At 39.9% G+C, this 20,512-nt stretch overlaps 1 protein-coding gene across 2 annotated transcripts in view; it reads left to right on the forward strand.

The window, feature by feature from the left end:
- NR3C2 (nuclear receptor subfamily 3 group C member 2) overlaps positions 1-20,512 on the forward strand; it is a 207,001-nt gene that overhangs the window by 142,277 nt on the left and 44,212 nt on the right. For both annotated transcript variants that reach the window (XM_050327362.1, XM_050327361.1), the window contains one exon: positions 9,070-9,186. In XM_050327362.1, the coding sequence (XP_050183319.1) occupies positions 9,070-9,186 (117 nt within the window). The remainder of the gene's footprint in view (positions 1-9,069; positions 9,187-20,512) is intronic.

A 20,512-nucleotide genomic window follows, 5' to 3' on the forward strand; every position in this document is an offset into this window, starting at 1 on the left:
ATTAGCACTCCATATTCCAGGATACGCCCCCCACACCCTCTCAAGCATTTCCTTGAATGAACTTGGTATTTCACACAAATCTGATTTTACACTGTGTACTTCCTGAAATCCAGTTGTAACACTGCGCTATTTGTAGAGCAGGTTACTACATCGCATATATGAATGTAGCAGATTGGTTGGCCACTTTTTATCAGCAAAAATGGAAGGGCATTTCAGTTGCAATTTTAAGATTTTTGCATGATGCTTATTTAAAAAGTCTTCCCAGACTTTTTAGACCATCTCCTGTACGTTGAAATTTTCCACTAAAGTGCATTGAAATTTGTAGCATGTCAGGAATGCCTTATCAGATTTTTTAGCATGGGAAAGAAAAAGTAGGCATCATGCATGCAACATGATCTCTTGTAAATCTGTCACATGCACTACTCTGCAGATAACAGCATCTAAAGACTTCAAAAATATTCAGTTAAAATTTAAACTAAACTGGAAATTTGGAAACTTGCTGTGAGAGAAAATGCTGTAAAGCATTTGATGTGTGATTTTTGTCAAAACAATATCCTCTAAAGCTCTAATTCTCACTCTCGGTATCACTGTATCCATTATAATCTAAAATCAAAAGCAATTGAACTGAAAACTAGTTTCAAAACAGAAACAAAATGATTTCTCTCAATAACAGGATTATTTTGGTATTTGTAGATATTTTGTCTTGGTTTTCCTCCTAAACAGATTTCCAGTGCTGTGTGATCTCACTGAATCAGAAATACTTTGCAAAGATCAGATACTTTTCCTATTCCTTTTCTGCGCTGTCTAGAATCATTCAGCATTTCTCTGACCACATGAAAAGGGAATTATCTCATAGTCCATCATGTGGCTGTGTTCTGACTTCCAACAAGCTGAACTGAAAGCTTACTTAGCTCTTCTGGATTCCAGGAGGCCCTGGCTGTCCTCTGTGACCGATTGTTGATGTGGCTGGTTGGCACGAGTTCTGCCTTTTGTGGAGATGACAGTGGGAGCCCTGGGGATGGTTTCAGGACCAGTTCGGGGCATATCATGTGGTGGTGGCTCAATCTGTCTGGATAATGGGATAGCTGGAACACCAGGCACAGGCTTGGAGGGGTTTTCAAAATTCTGCAATGTATTTTAAGAATGGCATAAGAAAATGTGCACATGGACCTCAAATGTGATGCGTTTACAAATACCTCCATGCTCACTTGTCTCTCTGTCATTAGCAGGTTTCATCCCTGCTGGATGGTTTCTCCTGCAGAAAATAGTAGCCTCTTTTGGGCTACATCCCATGCTCCCTTGCCAAATTTCCTCTCCCTCCTTGATCCCTCTCATCGGTGCCCTTTCAGTCTGCTTAAAATAGTGAGTGAGAACCATTTTTATAACTTCTCATCTCCTTTGCCAGGATCACCAGACTGTTCCAATTGTTTTTGTTAACCTGGTCTCAGCCCAGTGAGAAAGCAAGTTTCAGGAGAACATGAAGGAGCAGGAGACAGTCTCCCTTTCAAAACCAGCAGAACATTGGAGTTTGTGCTCTTTGGTGTGCATAGGAGGTGCATAAGAATATGGTAATTTGAAAAGTGTTATGCATGTTAAGCATCAGGGAACGCAACCCTCTTTGCTCCACTTCCAGAAAAAAGGGGAATCAGCTTTGTATCTGTGGTCACTGTTGGAGGAAGCTCTGGTAGTTCATCTGTGAGTGCCAGCGGATGTGCCTGTGCTTTTAAATAGGCCCAAACTGGGGTTTCCAGACCCTGCAGGAAATGGTGCTGTTGACACTCTGTTTTTATCCCTGTCATCAGTAATTTTAGTTATACTTTGCTTGGGTATATTAAATCAGATGTAGCCATACCTTTGACTACAGTGTAAATGTACCATATGAAATCACCAGTTACTGGTTGAAAAGAGGAAATAATACATTTAGAAGGTAAATGTGAAGACTGAAGAAAGAGTTACAGAACAGGGGAGGGGTAAAAGTCTTGAGGATGAAAGTAGATAAAGAAAATGTTTGGAAAATAAATTTTATTGAAGGAAAGAAAAAGGAGGAGGGAGTAGAAAGTAAGGAGACTTATAAAAAGATCATTAAAATGGTAGCTAAAAAGTAATCCAGTAATATAAAAGGGTAAAGAAACTGAAAGATATCTTGGGATCTAGAAGTAGCAGAAGGTAATTTAGAATGAGAAGCAAGCAGGAAATATCCCAGATGTGATGAATATTTTGCCAAAGTCAAAGCAAATTTTAATTAAGCCTCTAATTTATTGCAAAGGAGGTAAAGCTCTAAATTCTTGTTTCAGGGAAAGATTTAGATTATACCTATGCTATAAGCATAGTGTAATAATGTTAATATTAGACTAGTATTGTCATCTTGAGTGATTGTCAGATCAGCCTTTGTCTGCAGCCAAAAGACATGTTGTCTGGGAATGATAGAGGCTGCGGAGTTATAAGGGATACAGACCCTGAAAGTCAGACTCAATTTTGGGAAACCCTGGGATTCAATATCTTAAATACAAACCCTGAGCATTTGCTGTGTAAAATGAAGGGGCAGTATTCACATCTAAGTTCTGTACCATGGCTGTGGCGTTTATAAGCCTGTTCTGAATTTACACATCAATCTCGGCATGAGGAATCAAGTTTATTAGTTTGCCGTGGTCAGACTGGACTGGTTTAAACAGAGCTAAGGAAGTTAATTATCCAACGTCTCAGGTGGGTCTAGCAATAAGTAACTAGTTATGGAGAGAGGGACTTGCCGTGGGTGCAGCCTTTGGAGCGGTGGTGGGGGACGGGTCCCGCCGCTGCACGTGGATGGATGGCAGCTGGGAGGGACTGCCCTAATCTGTTTCCCAGGTTGTTCGAACCAGTTCAAGAGCAGTAAAACAAGGTTATGTAATTGACATGTGATGTAGCCTAAAATAGTGACTGCAAACATAGGCTGCTGTTGCTGGGCAGTTGTCAACTGCTTTAAAAAAAAAAAAAAAGAAAACAAAAACCAGAAAACACTCCCTTAACTGTGTAACAAATGGGCCTTTGAAATGAAAATGCAGCTCTGATTTCCACTGACTACCAGGCATTTTCTTTTTTTTTTTTTTTTAATTGCAAGAAATAGAGGCTTTGTGAAAACTGAAATTTGAAAAGAGATTCATCATCGTGCTTATCGTGCTGCTCTATCTGAGAGTACCTGCCTGCTGCAGATGGGGAAATTAAAACCTCAGGTATATGCAGTTTGTTTCTTGATAGTGTGATACAACTCCTGTCAAATAGGAAATCCTTTTCTGTGCATGGAAAATAATTGTGGCAAGCCTTAGCAGTAATTTTATTTGTATACTGGCCATTAAAGGGCAGAAATAGTTTATTTTTGTTAATTGAAAGAACTGATATGGATACAGAGGCAACATCCGCTCCACAAAATCTGCGAGGGTTTCAGAGCTGGTTGAAAGGAACACATCACATAGCTCAGTGAGCACAAACGAGAGGTTAGGATGTGCAGATTATGTGATTTCTTGCTGTAGGAGGAAAAGCCCTTCATCTAGGCCATATCAGAAAGCAGAAAAACCTGGTGTTAAGTTCTGTTTGCTGACCAGATATTCTTGAGGTGAGAGACTTCCCTCAGAAAATCTTGGTGATTTTCTGCAGCATGTTTGCTTTGTCTTTCCTTTAGCAGGGAAGGTCTGTAGCTCAGATTGGAAGGGATGCACAGGCTGGACTCGTGCAGTCTGACAGGCTGGTGGGTAAAGGGAAGGGACAGTGTTAAGTGTTATTTATTCCATAAGGCTTTTATACATTATGATTATTATTGTGGAGAAAATCTTCCCAGTTGGGAAATATGGAGAAACTAAGCACTTACTCAAGCTTAGAAGCTGCTTTTAAAAGGGATTCTAGCTCTTACGTGCAGATCTGCAAAGCAGGACCTGGAGGTGGCTTCCATCTCCTCTCTCCTCAAACCCTGGAAGAAGGCTTGGCTTGCTGGCACCCTGCAAGGAGAAGACAACATTGCCTGCAATTTTCTGAGTCAAAGGATTCATTCTCATTGTGGAGGAAGGAGAATTTTACATGCGTTTTGATGTGCTTCGGTGAGACACTATTTTAAAAGCTGAGGGTTTTTTTCAAACTACTTCTGCTTAATTTGGTCCTCAGCTACCGCTCCTGTTTTCTCACTTTCCTGCCCTTTTGCGAGGCTTCCTCAATCACGTCTTTGTCTTGGGACCCAAATACACACTCCTGTTTCAGACCTTGTATGTGGAGCGGAATTTGGACTTTTTCCTTCCCTTTTTCAGTGGATTTTGCAGTAAGTGTGTAGCTCTAGCAGATGGCGAAAAAGAGAGTTGCCTGCCCAGGTAAAATAAGGAAAGAACATGTGGAAGGCAGCAGTGCCGCAGGAGAGGTGCTGGTCGTTAGTGGCACACAAGTGAACATGAGTCAACAGCCTAATGCCATTGCCAAGGGCCAACTCTGGTCCAGGATTGCATTAGCAAGGCTGTTGTGTGCAAGATGCAGGAAATAACCATTTTATTGGCCTTAGTGATGGTGAAACTCAGCAAGAAAAATGCTCTGTGTTTTATGGAAGAAGCTGGAGGAGAATAAGAGGGATGACGACAGATTTAGAAAACATGACCTATGAGGAAAGATTGAGAGAACTGGATTTGTTTAGTCCAGCAAAGAGATGGGGAACATAAATCTTTTGATAGGCAGGAGATTGTTCTGAGAAGGTGGTGATCTGTATGTCTTAGGCAAAATGTGAACATCTCTTCCAGTTGCAAAAAATATTCCCATTTGGGTGAAATTTAAAGTTAAAACCACACCATTTCAAGTATGGCTAATCACTAACCTCATCGTGTAAGGCTTGTAGGAAAGTTGCAGAATACCTTTCCTCAGATTTTAATACAAATATAAAGAAAAGAAAAACTCTACCTGCACTGGGAAGCTCATATTATCATGCTTCTATGAGTGGGCTTGAATTAAACAGTCTTTGGATCCTCTTCCAGCACTATACTTTATTTTCCTTACAAAATTTAACATTTGATCATAGTAGTTACTATTTTAACAGGAGAGCAGAAATGTAGAGTACTAGTTAATGACTTGCAGTTCCTGACTTAGACTTAAAAAACATGACGGGGGGGGGGGGGGGGGGGGGAGAATTTTTAAGAGGAAGATAAAACGTGTGGAATGTTTCAGAAATTTCTGCAATTTTCTAATTTTACCATAGACAGTAACAGAAATAATACTGACAAGAAACATTTGTATCCTGCTCCTTTTGCAGCCTTACCTGTATGGAAATATGGCAACCTTTGAAGAGTGCAGCAGTGCTCTGCACATGTACATAAGTTTACCTTAGCAAGTCAGGTTTTGGGACTGGTGGCTCAATCACTGTGGTGGAGTTTTAAAATGGGGAAAGGCACAACCTCTGCTGTAGCCTAATTCATAGACCAAATAAGAACAACTGCTTTTTTCCCCTCCTTTACTGCTGAATTTTGCTAATTCAAGAAAATGCAGTAAGAGGGAAGGCTGAATGTCATGACTACTTCCTTTTTGTTTTCTTTTGTAAACCTTTAAAAAGCAGGGAATTAGAGAGTCTTCGGAGGTGAGAGAGTTAGAAACATTAGAGTGCTTTTGTGCATACATTTGAATGTGTCATTCTGTGGTATGTAGTGGCACAATAACCTCGAAGATGTAAACTTCAATTTTCCTGTAGCTCTACTGCTAATAGGACAGATCTCACTTTCTTCTTAGTGTCTAACTGTGTAGTACCTATTAATTATTTATATTGAACAGAAAATTTTCCTCGCATCTTTTGTAACTCAGTATTTTAGATGGAGCAGGAATTAGCTCATGTAAGTGTACTTAATGATGACATATATAAAAATTACTTTCATCTTAATGCATTCAACACATGGGAGATGAGAATCGATACCTACTCTGTCACTTTCCAACCCACTTGTGGGTGATTGAACGGGATAAAAAGAACAACTGGATTAAGCTAAACACAAACCACATAAGCAGATCGATGCAACTCTTGAAAGAGTTGGAGATCTAGCACTACAGAAACATCACTCTCTTTTCAGGATGGTCTCCAGCACCTCATTGAGATCTTGAAGAGCCCTAGACGTCTTTAAGAGTGCTGCATCAACTTCAGATATGTGGATTTTTGGTTTGATTCTGAAGTTGAGGGGCCTTGGAGAAGTGCATTCCACACAAATGGGATGTACTGATTCATTATGAGTGTCTTTCCTTTAACTTACTTTACAAAATTGTTTTTATTTTAAACTTACTGTATTTGATTTCATGGAAATCTGAAGCCCTTTTTTTTTTAATTATAGATGACAAACTTTTTAACTGAAAAATTGTCCATGATTCTTTTATACCTGTACTTTACATAGAGGGTTTGCTGGAGTGTTGATCTGATCTGGTTTTTTTAAGGGTTTTCAAGTTACTTCCATTCATGTAAGCTTTAAGATGACTGAGTTGTTTTGTGTTTGTTGTTTGTTTGGTTTTTTTAAGAAATTAAAAAAAAAATTAGTAGATGATGTTTGCTTTTTGGAAACCAAAGGATAAGAATCTGATATGTACTCTTTCAAGATTTTGAACCATACAGTAGTACTCTGAGGTGCATGATTCAAAAATTTATGAACCTTTGCTAAGTTATGTTTTCTGAAATTATCTGATCTAGAGTTGATAGGCCAGAAAGCAATAATTGCAGGCTACCTAAACCATTTGAAGGGAGACTTATGGAATATTTTGCTGTTGTGGGAATATTTCTTACAAAGTTACATTATGGCAGTATATGAATCCAATAAGCATTTCCACAATATTTAAGAATGCAACCCAAATCATTATCCTGCAGTACATAAATGTTAACTTCTTTTTATTAAACCCATTAGCTTTTTAAAGCAATAGTGAAAAATGTTGACTTAACAGGTGTACAGTTTTGCAGAGCAAACTGCCTTCAGGGTTATTCTGCAATGGGGTTCATTTTGCAGTGTTAGATCTGACTTGTCATATTAATAGCCTGCGCCCGCCTGTGGAAGCCTAAAAATGGTATTGCAGTACTCTGTGATGTACAAAGGACATTGTATGAGCACTGAGCAATTGTACCTGCATTCCTGGCAGAGAATAACTGTTTTTTCCCTTCTTCCTCTCCCCACTCCCCCCCAAAAAAGATAGTATGCCAGTATTTGTAGGGTCATATAAACCACCTTTATGCTGTATATAATAATTTTAAATCCTTTTGTTTTCTCCTTTAATGTTGTTTTCATGCTGTCTGCATGATAGTTCTTTGGGAGATGTGCTCAAGACAGTACTGAGCAAAAATGCAAATAGGAATTAAGTTGACTCTTTTCGTGTGTATCTGATTTTGTATAGATCACATCATAAAATAAACACTGTGTGATGAACAGGTTTTCATTTTGTGATTAGCTGAGAACTTTATTTTCTTCTTGTTTAACAGGCCTGCTTAAAAACCAACTGATAGATACTGGTGCTGTCACTATACTGCATTGTTGATTTTAAGCCTGATGTAACTTATTCATGAATTGTTTTGTCTCAGTTTTATTCTTTTTCATCTGTGTCACAGTGCTAGGTAAAGTCCCTTAATAAAACCCTTATTTCCCCATCTGCTTGTTCTTTAAACATCTAAAGCATCATCTAAATGATGATACCTTTGTGATACTACAGTAACACTTGGTTTACTTAAATAAGATCACTTTTCTTTGTGGGAGATGCTCGGTGAAGAGGTTCAAGAAACCAATTCAAGCTTCAGTTCACTGTCTGATAGATAACATTGGGTAAGGGTGAAGGGAAGTCAGGTGCAGAGATATAAAGCAACTTATTTGAAGTTTTAAGGCAAATTCCTGAAAGAACCCAAAAGAGAAGCCAGGTCTCCTGTGTCCCATGAATATCTCTTTGTCTTTCCCTGGGGAAGCATATGTGTATTATGGAAAATGTCTTGGTAGATGTATTTTATACCTCTTGTCCTACAGCAGCTCTGTCCCTGGATCAAGCTGCATCTTTGCTCTCTCTCCCCGCACACGTCGGCCCCTGCCGATTTCAGTGCAGCTCTGCTCCTGAGCTGTGCCTGGACTTCTCCTCCCCTCCTGCAGCTGCTGCTCCTTTCGGTCATTGGCATCAACTTTAGCATTATTTTCACAGCTCTGGGCTTTCTGCACATTTGTTCTGGCCACCCCAGATCTCAGTGTGCCTCCTCTGGATCAAGGCCCCTAAAATAATCTGCTGCTGTCACACTGCACCAACCCCTCCTGGCTTCTTTTATTCTTCCACATCAAATTCAAGCACCAAGCTTTGAAAAGTCCTCGTGGGAGTGCCCTTGCCTGAGACACTGCAACCGTTTGCTCCGCCTGTGTTCCTCCCATGGAGTGAAATGCCTTTTGAGTATCCAAGTTCTCAAATGCCAGCCTATTTCCCTGCTTGCCTTGTATTTCCCTTCTGCTAAATGTTGTGAATTAAATACCTGCTGTCTCTTCAGGAGTGCTTCTGTGGGGCTTTACAGAAATGAAATAATACAGTTGTGATTTAATCCTGTTTTGGTAAACCGTTCAGAAACCTTCTGCTGTATAGAAAGTAACTGATTAAATCAGCAATCAAGTACTTGGTGAACTGGTTGAAGAGAATGTAATATACTGAGGAAGTTAACTACTGCTATGCATTTCTGCTTTATATCCTGAACTTCTTGAGCATGAGAATGTACCAAAACTTAGAGTTGTCAGAGTGCCCTGTGATACAGCACATGTAAAAAGATTTGAAAAAGCTCAAACCAGTCGTTTGTTTTTCACTAAAGGAAAAGCTCCAGTACTGTGTAGAAAAAAAAGGTAATGAAATCTCTCTTGAGAGTGATACACCAAAACATTTTCCTGAATTAAAAAGAAGAGATACTCCTTGTAAAGACCTGTGGGTCTTTAGTCCTAGTAAACTCACCAAGATCATTTGGAAAGGCTAAAGAATGGAATTTGAAATGTGTTCATTAATAAGAATCTTTAAAGGACTGCAAAACAGCAGAGAAGAACAAATTGGAATTATGTAAATATATCCTCTAATAATGCTTTTTATTTTTGATTCATTCAGGACAGCACAATTACCTGTGTGCGGGAAGGAATGACTGCATAATTGATAAGATTCGAAGGAAGAACTGCCCAGCCTGTCGATTACAGAAATGTCTGCAAGCTGGAATGAATTTAGGAGGTAAGCAGAATATTAATAGTTTGGTCTCTTAATTTGATTAGGTGAAAACATTGGAAATGTGCAGCCTTTTTATAGTTCTGGCAGCTGCATAATCTCAAAAGTTTAAGGTGGAATTATCCTGAAGAAGTACTTAATAGCTAATAAACTCAATTGTCATTCTAAATCGGGTTTTGGAGATATGTATTTTATGGCTCAGGAAAAAAAAGAAAAGTGGGTGTTCTATGATGACAGTAATTTTAGGGGAATATCATAAGCTAAAAGTGTGAAGATTTCAAGTATTGCATGCTTTTTTTTTTTTTTGTGATGAGCATTCTCTTGAATTCTGAAAAATGTTTTACACCATCATGAAAGTAAATTAGCGCATGGTGAAACCTCTCAACTTTTTTTGTTGCTTATTCAGAATTTTTATTGATTTTTTCTGTGACTGTTAGGATATGCAATAATTTTGATGATGTTAGTGCATTGTTCATGTACCAGGAAAAAAATGGCAACAATTTTTCTTATTAATTTTTAAAAGTATTTTGAAAACAGTATGTTAACAAAATCTGTAATAGTGTTCTCTGTTATTTTAATTCTTCTATTGCAATGTCTACACTTTTCTGACTGTGCTTCAGTGGGCATCATGTTTCAAGCCATCATCTGAGCAAATGGTATTACACATCTCTTTTTCCCACCACTCTTATGTTTATTATGTTGACTGTGAACAGGGCTTTGGATATCACTGCAGGTCCTTTCTCTAATGCACAGTGACCCTTCCCTTAGAGTGTTTTCACTGCACAGAAAACTACAACGTGAACACGTTAATTTCTTCCTGTATCATTTCCTATCTGACAATTTGCTTTTTGTCCTCCTGGATCTATTCTCCTGGCAACTGAGTTTAGTTCTACAGACAGATTTAGCTGCTTGTCTTCTATAGGTTATATGCAAAATCCTGGTTCCTGCCTGCTGCCTAGTACCTTTTCCTTCCTCCTAGACTTCTTTTTCTGTTTTGAATCCTGGTAGAAATACTCAAATAAGCCACACCTTACTTTTTTGGGGAAAGTAGCCCTATTAAGATCTCTTTCAACCCCTTTCCCAATTTTGAGATACTGCGTGGCCCTCTAGGCCCCTTGTTTCTTTTTCCCAAGGGAAAACAGGGCCACATTGTGCCTACTGGGGAGGTGGCGGCTTTCCCTTGGTTTTGATCTGGACTACTGTATCTAGGAAGGGAAACAGAACGTACCTTTGTTTGAGGAAGCAGAAGCTCCATGGTAGTAGCTCCTTCATCCCAAAAAATGGTGCTGAAAATATGTGTGGAGCAGGAAGGTCAGCTCTCTGAAGTGCTGGAAATGTTGCTGCCTCCCACCAGCAACTTGTGCAGGGGCCTCATCTCTGGATGTGCCCTGTGGACCTGCAAGCTCTGTATGTGCTTAGAACTTCAGCAAAACACAGGACTGCTGCTGGACTTGATAACCTTCCAAAACAGCAGCATGTGACACTTCGTCTGCAATGTTGCGAGTTCATCACTGTGATGTCCTGGGGTGTTTTGAAAGATGTGTTCACACAGCATCCTCTGCAAAAAAGGCAAGGCAGGAGCGGAACTTTGCTACAGGGGGTTGCGCTTTTTTCCCCTTTTATCTTATATTGACTGAAATGCCGTAAATGAGGAACGCATTGAAAAACCTTCCCTTGTGTTGGAGCTTGGTAGACTGCTGGAAATTGTAAATAGTGATGTGCCTTTAATGCAGTTTTTGGACCCCTCACTACAAGAAGAACGTTGAGGTTCTGGAATGTGTCCAGAGAAGGGCAAGGGGGCTGATGAAAAGTCTGGAGCACAAGTCTGATGAGGAGTGGCTAAGGGAGTTGGGGTGTTTAACCTCGAGAAGAGGAGGTTTGGAGGAGACCTCATCACTCTCTACAAATACCTGAAAGGAGGTTGTAGCAAAGTGGGTGTCAGACTCTTGTCCCAAGTAACAAATGACAGGATGAGAGGAAATGACCTCAGGTTGTGCCAGGTGATGTATATATAGGGTATCAGGAAAAATGTCTTCACTGAAAGGATGGTCAGATACTGGAATGAGCTTCCCAGGAAAGTAGTGGAATCACCATCCCTGGAAGTGTTAAAACAATGTGTAGATGTGGCAATTCATGAAATGGTTTAGTGATAGGCTTGACAGTGCTGAATTAATGGTTGGACTTGATGATCTTAGAGGTCTTTTCCCAACCTTAATGATTCTATGACCTGGAAGGCCAAGTCTGCCTCTACAGTGTACAGCTGGCACGTGGTTGAGCTTTGCAGTTTAGCTGTTTCAGTGATTTTCATCACGTAGAGAAGCTGAAGGTGAAATTATCACTCCTGATTTGACCCCTTTAAGCCACATAAAAGAACTAAAATGGCATAAGAAGATCTTTCCAATCACTGCCTTGAATGAGATAGCGGGGGAACAGTTCTGGGTGTCAGTGCAGTGCCTTCTGCGTGGTGAAGGAGGGAAAGGGCAGGTTGGAGGCAGAGGGGGAGGCTACCGTGGAGAGGTAAAGCCCCTGCAGCCCAGAGGCAGTATTACTGTTCAGAGAGTGAGAACCCCAAGGGCTGCCAAATCATGGTGATGGACGTTCCAGCCTTTGAGCTGGTCCAGCTCAGTCAGGAAATGTTGGTAGTTTAAGGACTTTTAGTGCTTAGACCATCTGTCTCTGGTGGTGAGCTCTGCACTGGATATCCACAGCATCTCAGGCTTAGTTTTGGGACCTTCTGTGTACTGTTCCCAGGGATTTTTGATGTGGTGGTGGTCAGCGGAGGTGAAAAGGAGGTGGAAATGACAAGAAGAGTTATTAATGGATACTTGGAAACAGTAATGCTCATATAAAATTACAAGATTTGATATTAAATAACATTTTTTCATATTTAGCTTGAATAGAATGAGTATGGTCGTATTATTATGAAGTTACATTGTGGATTGTAATTTCATGTGGTCAGCCTAGTTTTGCCAAAAATATACATTACTTCAGTGAAAATGGGCTTTTACCTGTTTCTAACTTGGACTTACAGGCAAAATGGGCAAGTATTTTATTAGGCTGCGAGATCAGTAAGGAACTGGAGAAAACTGAATTTATAAATGCAATTTAATTTTAAGTCCTCTTTGCACCACAGTATTATAACAGTAGCTGTGTTACACTGCAGGGTGCTGTGCTCTTCATGCAGCAGATCTGAGTTAAACTCTTACCCTCCAACGGGAAGCAAATGTAAACAAACCCCAAACTGTATCAGAGGTGCCCGATGTGCTTTGATTCTTGAGAAATAGAGTAAGATGATATGCAAAAGGGTCATCAGCATACATCAAGGCTGAAATGTGTGCAAGCTGCTGAAACCATGGACATTTATTTTCCATTTGTATGTAACTATGGTGCTTTATCCACTTGTTTAAAAGAGGGGGGAAAAAAAACAACTTCCAGTTGATCAAGAAGAAATGTTACCTTAAGGAACAAGGCCTTGTCTTCCTTAGGCTGGAAAGGAACTTGACTCTCCTTTGCCATCCTCCCCATGTACAAATGGGAGTCTAAGACCTCAGGCTACCACCCCCCCAGCTCCTTCCAGTTACTGAAACACAGGGGGTTATGAAGCAAATTTTGTAATTTGATGGTTTGAGATTGTCTTCCTACTGTTACTGAAGATACTAATCTCCGTAATGGAAAACTGGAAATCGGTAATAGTGTTTCCATGTTTCCAGCAGCAGATTTTTGCACTATCTCTGATTAATCTGCTGATCTTTTTCTTATGTTTTTTTTTTTCCTTTTCTCTTTTGATAATGCTCTTTCTCAATATTTTTAAAATAGTAAAATAGAGTGCTTTCGTACTCTGTCAAAGTCTTACAGGTTTGTTTTGATGGCATATCTTCTACTTCCCAGCATGCTAAAATTTTTTTTCTAAATTAAAAAAAAAGGATTATTTTGATAGGTGGCAGCATGCCATGATTAAGCATCTTGTAAAAAAATATGTGTAATTCAGTGATACAAAATACACCTTTTCATGAATGCTCAGCCAAAATAATTTGGCAGTTTTATTGTTTACCTCCTCCTTTTGTTTGTTGAAAAAGTGGAGTGTTTTCCAAGCTCTTATATCGTCTAATAATCTTTAGAAAATTATTCATCAAGTCAGCAAATAATTTACCTAATTATCTTATTTTCTCAATTTTTGTTTTGATTTTATAAGAAGCATCTGCAACCTGTAATTTCTGCAAAGCTGAAGTTGCCAAGTATCATGTTAAATCATCCTCCCCATTTCTAGAAAGTATGTGTGTTCACTGCAGACAGACATACCCCTTCAGCAAGTAGGGCTAAAACTTTTTTGGGAATCGTATTTTGTTTGTTGTTTTGTTACCTTTTTTTTTTAACTTCAGTGACATATGCTAGGCTTAATTATTGGAAGAGATTCAGAGTGAGCAACTGCACTATGAAGGTATGCTGGCCCATTTTTGGTTTCTGCTCTTTTCAAGATTCTGTAATTAATTTTCAGTTAATTATGGACCAGAATGACTTCACGAATTGGGAAGTTTCTTCCAGCATACGCTGTGATCGGATCTGGCGAGACTCTCGCTTTCGCACGAGACGTTTTCATTAGACTCCCACCTCATGCTACTGTTCCTTAGTTGTGTCTGTCCCCATGGTAACATTTGGGGGGGAGGGGAGGTGTCATGATGAGACCCCCAGTCCCACACTGATGCTCAGCATGGTATCTTAAGCCACCACCAGCAGCATCTCATAAGGCAGCAGTCCTTGGGATGTATCGCGTTGCAACCAGGGTAGCACAGAGCCTCCTGGTGTCATTCCTGCTGTGTGCTACGCTCTGTGCTGAAGCCTGGAGAATGGAAATGATTCATATAGGGTCACTTGAGGGGACCACCACCCCCCTTTGGTTGGCAGGTTGGTCCTTGCCCTCTGATGTGACGTAACCAGGCATCCCTCCCTCTTCTGCTGCGTGATCAGAGGAGATCCCTCTTCTGCCATGTGAAGTCCCATATGTGCAGAGGGGACAAAAAGTGGGGAAAGGTCAGTACCATGCAGGACTGCAGTCCTTTCCTGCTTCAACTCCCATATGAAACACTGTTGAGACTCTCCATCACTGGTCTCCCACAACAGTGAAAAGCAGCTTGCTGAAAGACCCTTTGGATCTCGAAGGGACATAAAATAGATTTCACCTTGCAAATTAGATAGTTCATCATTCTGTCTGCAGAGATTGCCTGTGAAATCTGAGTCTTGGGTCTGCATACATTTACATATGTAAGACACTTCATGCACAAGATGCTGCGTGTGATTTGTAGTCTTCACTTGCAGATACTCTTTTATACATTAAAATATTTCAGTAATCTGAAAAACAGGTTAATTGAGAGAATCAGTAATAAGATACAATACTTCACCTTTTTGCCAGCTTTCTGTTTTCTGTTTAATAACTCATACTAGTAGGGATTTAAGACTGCAGTATTATTTTCAGTTACTGGACCTTATGTGGTTTTTATTATCATTGTTCCTATCTTTCTGAGAAAAACAAAGCAAGAGGGAGAAAAGGAAGAGGGAAAATCTGAGTATTAAAAAACTGAAAACTAAGAAAACCTTAAATACAGCAAAAATGCATCCTCTTGGTTTTCTGTAAACATTTCTGCTAAGCAAGGTTTCATACATTTTAAAGGAAAATAAACCACTCTGTGTAAGACACAAGCAACTTGGTGTATGTATGTTTAACTTTTATATTTTCATTTAGACTTTAACTGCTAAGTATTTTGAAATGCCATTAACTTTAATGCATTTTTATTTGCATTTATTATGTAGCATTTTCTTCTGAGGGAATCTAATCAATATTCTTTTTAACTTGAACATTCAGCTGAGTTTGTGTCAGTTCTTCCAAGAAATTTCTATCAGCAGTATCTTAAAGTAATTTGTGGGTTTTCTGAAGCAAATGTTGTAAATTTTTCTTGCATTTTAGCTGGACAACTTAGTTGTGGTACTTGTAGCTACCAGTGCTTAGATTATCACTGGTATGCATCACCACCCTCCACCCCATGAATATAGGTTTTTAAAGAAGTGAGTCCTGCTGTTTAAGATCTTGTAGCAATCAATGTGCTCAGCAATGAACTTTTCCTATTTTTTTGTCCATCTTCCATGTTATCCTGCTCTTGCCATGCTCTCAGTGGGAACCTCTAATTTTTCAGCTTGAACCATCCTCATGAATAGGATGTTTAGATTGGATATTAGGAAAAATTTCTTCATTGAAAGGGCTATCAAGCATTGTAACAGGGAAGGGGTGGAGTCACTGTCCTTGGAGGGGTTCAGAAAACATGTAGATCTGGTGCTTAGAGACATGGTTTAGTGGTGGACTTGGCAGTGTTGGGTTAATGGTTGGACTCAATGATCTTAAAGGTCTTTTTTAAACTAAATGATTCTATGATTCTGTGAATATTAGATAATTGAGAACAGCCCACTTACTACAACTATTAAGAAACTATTTGTGAATGATGATTAAAAATGCAGATTTTTGAAGAGTAATCTTTCAGGCATTAGTTAAAAGCAATATTGAAAGTGTGTCCTTATACTTAGCATTTTGCTGATGATTTTATTTCATCTGTGAAGACAGCTCCAGAAGGCATGCTGCACTCATCTGAAAGCACACAGCTCACATCCAGCAATCCTTGATCAAGCTCCTAATCAGGTTCATGCTTTGTTTTTGCAAGTTTTCCTGGTTCCAGCTCTGCCTTCTGCAACTGCCCAGCTACCAGCAACATTTGTCTTTGCTCCAGGAACAACCTTTCAGGCTTTTTGGCACGGGTCTGCTAAACTCCTGACTTCCCTGTTTTATCTGCTGGACTCTCCATCGTACCATTCACGGCATAACACCCTTGATCGCCAGCCTTGCAAAGGAGCTGCAGGTTTCCTGGGCTCCTGCTGGGAGTGTGTGTCCCAGCCTGCCTCATGTCACATGGCAATACAGTGCATGGAGGCTCTGTGGGGTGTTGTCTGATTTTGGTACTGCACAGCACTCCCTGTACAGTTTCAGAGGTCACACTTTCCCCAGCACTTCAGATTCTGTACCGTGGTGTCTTGCTTTGGTTCAAAACACAAGATGGAAACGGGTGATTGCAGTTTTCTGAGAGGAAGGTTCAGGTCCTCCCAGAAGAGGTGCAAAACCATCTCCTACCGTCGTGCTGTTGTTGGGCAATAGGACTGAAGCACAACAGTGGCTCTTGTTTGGGTGCCTTCTGCCAGACATTGCCTGACAGGCTTACCTGGACCCCCTGTGCAGTGCCCATCGGCTTTTAAGCTTTTCTGTCAGTTGTCAGGGCTCCAGCTTTCACCTGCAGGAGGCACCCAGGGTAGATGGGATTTGTGGCCTCTAGACTCCCCAGAACCAGGGCTGATCCCTCTTTTTCCTCTCTGCCCTGGTGCACCACATCTCACAGGATATTTAAATTTAATAGTCTGTTTTCCTGAGGATCTGAAATGAATTTTTTTTTAATTTTGTTGCTCATACAGATCCATAAAAGCAAGCAAACCCGTAACAGTGCTGTTCATTGCTTTGCCTCATCGTACCGGAGTAGACCAGAGTGCTTCAACATTTCCAAAATTTGTTACACACAGCTCTTGGTGATACTCTGTTTTTTCCTGAATTGCCAAATTATCATGCTTCCTTCCACAGTGCTTTAAGTCCATATCATTTTTAGTCTTCCACACAGTTAAAGTGTAGTCCTTGTTGTAAAAGCCTGCCTATGTCTTCCCTTCCTCTTTCCAGAGCTGCTGGTTATCACCAGAAACCTTCTGAAACCTTTCCCTGTGGTCTCTGGTGGTTCATTTTCATTACTCACTTCCCTATCGCTGTGAGAAGCTGTAGGAGCTGGAGGAATTTGTCCTTTTAGCTTCTGCTGAGCCATTGCTTCAGAGAGTTTCCACCTGAGTAATAAGGCATGAAGACTTAACTTACCATGCTTGACATAGACTTGGACAAAATATGGTGGCTCACTGTGCTGAATTGTGTTTTTTGTTAAAACTCTCATTCGTTGCCTCCAACGAATGGACCAATTCAGGGGAGCCTGGAGGAGAGCAATGAGAGTGAACAGTAGCCTTTAAAACTTAACTGGTGGGGACAGATCGAATGACTTGGTATTGTTTAGTCAAAAAATGGCTGGAGGGAGGGTTGAAGAGGAGGACAACAAGTTTTGCTTTATCAACAAGCATTGGTAAACAAAAAAGGGAGATGATCTGCTTTCCATGTCTGTGAAAAGCAGGACAGAAAGTCATGAGCAGCAAGGAAGATGCAAGTGAGGAGATGGGAAAGTACCCATTTCTGTAAGGCCAGGGAAGCACTCAAATAAATGGTCTAGGAAAGATTTGGAGTCTGTCATTGGGTGTCTTAAAGAGCACAAAAGACAAATATTTGAGTGGAGTGATAAGGATACAGTTAGCTCTGATCTGAAGAAGAGGATGGATCGTGCAAGTGTCCCAGGTCTCTTCCAGACCATGCTTAATGTCAGGTAACTGGAGTTCAGCTAAATAATGTGTGTGAAAATCTAAAAATAAAATAATTTTTTTTAAAAGTGAAAATGTTGTTTCAATATACAAAAATACTCCTTAGATTTTGACATCACTGATCCTCATTGTATTAGCTACTCTGTATCTCTGTGCTCTGTGTGAGAGTATGTTTTGAGGAAGCAGTGACACTAAGGCTGTGCGCTTATTCTTCTGACATTGTGTTGCTCTTTTGATTGTCTGCTACTTTGGCAGTTCACAGGTTTTAAATTGACAAATTGGCTCTAGAGATGTGGTTTACTCCAGTGATGTCATGAGGAAAATTTATTCAATCACAGATTATGCCTTAGCACATGAACCTGTTGTTCTTTCCCCTTGTCTTCTCATATGTCTTCACAATTAGTTTAGAAACTTGTATTTTGTTTTGCATCTTATTTCCTGCTTTTTCTTCCCCGCCAGTTTCCAAGTGGACAGCTTTCCATTTTTAGTATCTGTGTTTTGCTAAAATAAGTGTGAGATGCAGCAAGCATACCTGTCTCAAAAAGCAGCCATTGCAGTTCTCTGCCATCAGTTTTTCCAGATCATATATAAAGGTAACGTTAGAGAATTGCATTTTCCCCAGAAAAGTGGTTGATACCACATACAGGGTGTTTTCAGCAACATGCAGGGTGATTTATCAAAGCAGGAGATTAACATGGTTATATTCCTTTTTTCTTTTTTAATGACTAATCATGAACTAGATGGTGAAAAATATGACTGAGATGACTGCAGGAGATAAATAGCCAGCTTGTATTTCACAGGTAACATTGCTGTTCTGGGAAGCGGGGCAGATAATTTCTAGAAGATGAGGGACAGGCCAGCAGCACTGAATGTATATGGAGTAAGGCCATTGGAGAGAAATCTGAGTTGATAAAAACTGGGGATATGGAAGTCATACAGGTGAGGAGATAAAGGATCTCAAAATTTTTGTTACTTGGGGAGAATTCAGGTGGGAATGTGGTGCGTTATGGCGTAACCAGAAAGACCACAGAGGGAAGTATAACACTCACAAAGTTTAGTTCTAGCAATAGTAGAGCAAAAACGAAGCGTTAAAAACATGGCACGCTCTTTAGCATAGAGTGGAAGCGTGAGCACTCGAGATATGGAATGAGAGGTGCTGTGGCAGAGTTGGCTTGTCGAAGCCTTTGAAGAACTCTGAATAGCTTGTTGAGAACCTGTGTCTCCAATGTAACTACGAAGAGGAAATTTTAAACGTGGTAAATGTCTACAGGACTGCAACAGGGCAGTCAAGATGTCTTTGTGTTGTGGGATAGGGATGACAGGCACATAAATAGTGGAACGGAGTTAGTGTTGGGTATCAACCCAAATAAAAGCAAGAGGGACTTGGATGAGGAACTCCTGCAGAAGGTTGGATGGGAATGGGTGTCTTGGGAGGGAAGGTTGTCACTTGGCACAAGGCAGAAACCAGTGATCATAGCCAAGAGTATTCAGTCTGGTACAGTGGAAGATTTCAAAATCTGTTCTCCAAAGTTTCCTTAACTTTGTTTTTAATCAAATTATTACCAGTGCTTGCAGTTCAAGCTGCTGATATTTCATTCTACAGGTGTCATAGAGTTGTAAGTGAAAAATACTGGAGCTGTAAGTAACCTCCTCTTCACATTTGTTTTGGTATTTTACTGCATGTCTTTAGATCTATTTGATAAATAGTCAAAACCGCTGATGCATTTAGTAGACAGCGCTTAGCTCCAAAATGATTGAATTTGCCATACATTTGAAAAATGAATAAGTAAAAAATTAGTTTTGGGAGCATCTGAAAGGGACTGATTAAGATTGGCTTTCATTAACATTATAATTTTCTTTTGTAAGCTTTTTTTAAGGCTTTGTTTATTGGATGATTTAAATATTTAGTAAATACATTTCTTTTGAAATTAATGAAGAAGTACAAGAGGGAGTTTTAAATACCAGGAATGTTAGCTGTGAGATTCTGTTATGTCAGTTTGGGATTTTATATGAAATATATGTGAGGGAAATTTTCATACTTTATCCATTTCTCATTAAAAAGCTTTATCAAAACCAGCTTGATTTGATTTTAACAGGAAACCACTAATTGGCATTTGGTGAAAGTTGTTCCCACACAGGGAGGAGTACCCCTATGAAACTGTTATTTTTCATTTAATTATCACTTTGAGGATTGCTGAGAAACAAGCAAATGTGTTAGACATTTTCCCTGACAACCTAAATATTCCTGTAAAATGCACTTTGGATCTCAGCTTTCTTTTGTCACTTTTGCCTGCTATCTCTTCACAAATGCTTAGCCTGAAGCTCAGCACAACTGAAAAAGGGATTAATTCCCTCTGTCTCTTACCCAAACCCTCCTCAGTGCCTTGCCTTCTTAATTTCCATGGACATCACTGTCCCATATGTTAGACCGGTAGGTAACCTGAGCTCCGTCATCAAATCAGACCTCAAAATGCACAATATTTGATCTAGGCTTTCACCTTAGTTTTTCTGAGACAACTGAGGTGGCATCTTCTGTGCCATCTTCATGGTGCAATGGCCATCCCTGCATGTAGATCTCTGTGGCTGTGGATCCACAGTCCTGAATCCTGTGTGCACAAGGCAGCTCACTTCAGAGGAATAGCATCTGTTCCTTGCAAGCACTGGTGTGAGATGCCACCTCCCTGTAGGTGTTTGTATTTCACTGCTCAATATCTCGAACCATGTAGTTATCAGAAGGAAACGCAGAGTTCTTATTAAAATGTTATAATATTTCTGATTAAGTGGGCACATAATTACTCAAAATAGCATTCTTCTGAAGTAGGTGTGAGTGATTTGTTGT

This window comes from Myiozetetes cayanensis, unplaced genomic scaffold (assembly GCF_022539395.1).
Source record: "Myiozetetes cayanensis isolate MyiCay16 unplaced genomic scaffold, myiCay2020 scf33, whole genome shotgun sequence".
In the NCBI taxonomy this organism is placed as follows: Eukaryota; Metazoa; Chordata; class Aves; order Passeriformes; family Tyrannidae; genus Myiozetetes; species Myiozetetes cayanensis.